Source organism: Belonocnema kinseyi, chromosome 6 (assembly GCF_010883055.1).
Source record: "Belonocnema kinseyi isolate 2016_QV_RU_SX_M_011 chromosome 6, B_treatae_v1, whole genome shotgun sequence".
In the NCBI taxonomy this organism is placed as follows: domain Eukaryota; kingdom Metazoa; phylum Arthropoda; class Insecta; order Hymenoptera; family Cynipidae; genus Belonocnema; species Belonocnema kinseyi.
This window is the reverse complement of record NC_046662.1, coordinates 70,946,505-70,950,915: the sequence shown is the minus strand read 5'-3', so window position 1 is coordinate 70,950,915 and position 4,411 is coordinate 70,946,505. Positions and strand designations below refer to the sequence as shown.

General features: G+C 42.0%; 2 protein-coding genes across 2 annotated transcripts in view; both read right to left on the bottom strand.

Annotated features, from left to right (window-relative positions):
* Nucleotides 1-45: 45 nt before the first annotated feature.
* LOC117175436 lies at nt 46-1,341 on the bottom strand. The gene has a single exon (XM_033365143.1). The coding sequence runs from the start codon at nt 1,339-1,341 to the stop codon at nt 46-48; it is 1,296 nt and encodes a 431-aa protein (XP_033221034.1).
* Nucleotides 1,342-1,748: 407 nt separating this feature from the next.
* Nucleotides 1,749-4,411, bottom strand: part of LOC117175435 — a 12,359-nt gene continuing 9,696 nt past the window's right edge. Inside the window, exon 3 of the mRNA XM_033365142.1 lies at nt 1,749-3,948. Coding sequence (XP_033221033.1) covers nt 1,749-3,948 — 2,200 coding nt within the window. The remainder of the gene's footprint in view (nt 3,949-4,411) is intronic.

The following is a 4,411-nucleotide window of genomic DNA, read 5'->3' as shown; positions in this document are numbered from 1 at the left end:
AAATACATTTCATGCAATATTAGTTCTAATTCGAGCAATTCAATACTAATTGTTGTCAATCGGCAGAGGTGATAAGTTTTTTACGCTACGCTTACATTCGCCATTTTCGGTTTTGAGAGTGACTACGCGGACAACTCCATCTTCTCCTGGATGCACGGCGATAACACGGCCAAGCATCCAACGCATGGGAGGCTGATTGTCATCTCGGATCGTTACAATATTACCTATCTTGATGTCAGTCGTGGCACCCTTATGCCACTTTTTCCGCACAGTCAACTCGTGGAGATATTCTTTGTTCCACCGAGTCCAAAAGTGTTGCTTCATCTGTTGGACTTGTTGCCAGGACGAAAGTCGTCCCGACGGCAAGCCCTTCAGGTCGTGCTCGGGTACACCTTTTATATAGTCACCTATCAAAAAGTGACCTGGAGTTAGAGCTGTCAAATCGTTAGGATTAGAGGGTATGGAGGTCAAGGGACGTGAATTCAGGATAGCCTCTATCTCAGTTGCAAGCGTTGTAAACTCTTCGTAGGTTAGAACCCTTTCTCCGATAACGCGAATCCAGTGGCGCTTAAAGGATTTCACCGCAGCCTCCCATAATCCACCAAAGTGTGGTGAACGTGGGGGGATGCAATGCCAACTAATGCGATGATTAGCGAGGACTCGAGACATGGTATCGTTGTGTTCTTCAGAGTTCAAAAAGTTACAAATACTATCGATTTCGTTTTTTGCGCCCACCAAATTAGTACCGTTATCGGAGTAAAGGTCCGCGCTCTTTCCGCGTCTAGAAAAGAATCGACTCAGACATGCTAGAAAAGCTTCAGTGGTCAAGTCACTGACCACTTCTATGTGTACCGCTTTAGTCGCGAAACATACAAAAATAGCGACGTAGATTTTAACTTTGATTCGATTTCGGAATTTCTTTTCCTTAATATAAAAAGGACTCCAGTAATCGACCCCTGTATGAAGGAAAGCCCTTTTAAAAATAGTCCGATTTTTCGGAAGATCCCCCATCCCGTAAGTGGGAACTAACGGATTAGCACGGCAACAAATGACGCATTTTCGGATTACCTTTTTTACCGTTGTTTTTTCATTTATAATCCAGTAATTGTTTCGCGTAGCATTAAGCGTCGCTTGAGAGCCACCGTGCAGTAGTTTCAAGTGTTGATCGCGTATGATAAGTGCTGTGACATTATGATTCTGTGGTAATAAAATCGGATGTTTTTGACCATAATTGAGATCGGAATTTCTTAATCTACCGCCAACCCTGAGTACACCTTCCGAATCCAAAATAGGAGAGAGTGAAACTAATCTCCCTTCGATTCGTTTTTTCGATTCAAGCATTTTAATCTCACCCAAGAATGATGCACGCTGTACTAATTTGATAACACAGATAGTCGATTATTGAAGTTCGGCTGAAGAAAGTTGGCCCCTTATTATTTGTTTATGAACCTTCATATTGATAAATCTTAGACAAAAAGCTATCACACGTATGAGTTTATTAAAAGACTGAGCCTTCTCTAAAAACGAAGTAGTGATATCGTTCACGCGTGCTAGATTGACTGCCAAACTGACAACTGTTTTTTTTAGTTCAGGGATTTCAATGGGTTCTAAACGTGATACAGGCCAATTTTCTTCAGCGTCATTAATCCATGCCGGGCCATTAAACCAGAAGGAATTGTTAATAAGCTGTTGCGGTGCGAGACCGCGCGAGACAAGGTCCGCGGGTCGTGCTCGGTGCGCACGTGCCGTCATTCGAGAGATTGTGTCAGCGATTGGATTTCCGCAACTCGATTTCCGACGAAGGGTTTCAAAGTATTAGGGGGACTATTTATCCAATGTAACGTTATGGTAGAATCGCACCAAAAAATGGTCTTTTCGATATGAAGTCTTCGTAAGGCTTGAGAGACAGTTGAGTATAATTTAGATAATAGAACTGCAGCACAGAGTTCTAGGCGGGGTAAAGATAACGTTTTCAATGGCGCGACTCTAGATTTCGAGCATACCAATTGAGTAAAATACATTCCGCGTTTGTCAGATGATCTAACATAAATACAGGCCGCGAATGCCTTTTCACTGGCATCACAATAACCGTGCATTTGAAGCGAGACATAATTATCGACGACTATTTTTCGATTGATTTCGATTTCTCGGAGGAGCGCTAAATTTTGTTTGAGATCCAACCAGGACTCTTCTATTTCAGGGGGAACCGATTCGTCCCAACCGATGTTCAATTGCCACAAGTTCTGCATAAGGATTTTCGGTGTTAAGATAACAGGACCTAGTAAGCCTAGCGGGTCGAATAATTCAGCTATTTCTGATAAAATGTTCCTTTTCGTTACCGGCGCATCTAACCTTGATTGCTTGACAGTATAAAAAAATGAGTCGGGGTTGGGATTCCAATAAACACCGAGTGCCTTTGTTGTATCGCCTAAGTCTAGACTAAAATAAGTGTCACTAAAATCTTTAGATAATGATCTGATAAGCTCGGGTACATTAGAAACCCATTTCCTTAAATTCATGCCACCCTTGCGCGTAACCGTCATCAATTCGGCAATTAATTGCTTAGCTTCTTCGATTGTTCTCGCGCCTGATATCAAATCATCCATGTAAAAATCCTCTCGTAATGCGACAGAAGCACATGAGTACGATCCGCATTCATCATCAGCAAGTTGCACCAACGTTCGATTTGCTAAAAACGAGGCAGATGACGTACCATAGGTGACCGTCTTTAATCGGAAGATTTTTACAGGTTGATGAGAATTTTCTTGCCACAAAATGTTCTGAAACTTTTGATCATTTTCATTCACCAGTATTTGCCGATACATTTTCTCAATGTCGGCGGTGATTGCGAATATATGTGATCTAAATCGGATCAGCAGTGAGAAAAGCTCTTGCTGGATATTGGGACCTACCATGAGTATATCGTTCAAAGAATTCCCGTTGGATGTTTTCGCTGACGCGTCAAAAACGGTTCCAAGTTTTGTTGTTAAGCTAGATTGTTTAATTATGGCATATTTATCTTTTAATTCAGGATTCCTACCTAACGATCGTTCTAGCGAGTGAAATCGTTTGAGTGCATGAGAGTATGACTCGCCGAGTCCGTTTGAATCTTCCTTAAACGGAAGTTTCACGATATAACGGCCGGTTGCGGAATCGCGGCGCGTATTTGCTTGGAAGTGAATTTCGCATGCGTTTTCTTCGTGAGATTTAGTTCTTTCGTTAGGTCCAGTTTCAATTTCCCAAATTTCACAAATTTTCTTGTTTAATAAATTGAATGATAAATTGCACTTGGCGGCAATTGGACCTGCTACACCAGGCGTTTTTCCTCCCAGAATCCATCCGAAATGAGTTTTTTGAATAATTACGTTACCGTTAGCTAAAGACATTTGTCCGACACACAGCAATTTCAGAAATATCTCAGCACCGATCAGTATGTCGATTTCTGATGGTCTGTGAAACTCCGGATCGGCAAGATGGATATTGGAAGGAATTTTCAACTCCACCCTATTCAATGGTTCGCTTGGTGCCTGACTATTTACCTCCGGCGTTATGAGGAAGGTCAGATCTGTCGAATATTTGTTTAACCGGGATTGGATAGTTGTCCTTGTTATTTTGCTTACACTAGAGGTCATTTGATTCACTCCACCGAGAGGAATCTCAATCTCCCGTTGCTTCAGGCCTAATTTCTCGGCTAGTTTCTCAGTCATGAAATGCAACTGAGACCCGTTGTCTAACAGAGCCCTATACGCATGAGGAACTCCCTTGTTATCTAAGATGTTAATCCTAGCAGTCGACAATAAAACTTGAGACGGTAAAGAGTTATGCAAGCTAGCGTGATTGGTCTGGAAGCATTTTTTATTTTTATTTTCCGGATGGAGGACAGTGTGATGTTTCTGGCTACAAGTCTTGCATGCTGTGGCATTACAATTTTCGACGGTATGATTGGACCTAAGACAATTGTAACATAGGTTTAGTCTCTTTATCAAGTTCCACCGGTCCTGTAAATTAGAACTCAATAGCTTCTCGCAATTTTGAGTAAAGTGTGACTCTTTGAATATATAGCAGTATGTGCGAGTATGAACTGCGTAAGCCGATTGTCGTCGGAAGGTTGGTTGAGGTCTCGTAGACCGATTGCCGTTATGTAATTTATTATCGCAACGCGGTACGTTTTTTTCAATCCTCTTTTCCACAAGGGGTTTGTTAGATTCCAAGATTCTCTCACGCCTATGCAAAAACTCAAGTAGCTGTTCCATAGACGGAGAGGGGTTGGAGCTTACGTGTTCCTTCCACTTCAATCGCGTTTGAGGTACTAATTTTGAAACGATTGCGTATACGGGAAAGGCTTCAAGAAATGGCCTGTTTAGAGCTTCTAATGCGCGGTAGTGTTTAGTTACGGTGTTTAATAATTCGC

Bases quoted from the DNA above. Each gene is read 5' to 3' on its own strand.
- LOC117175436 (XM_033365143.1), bottom strand. From the start codon at position 1,341: ATGCTTGAATCGAAAAAACGAATCGAAGGGAGATTAGTTTCACTCTCT.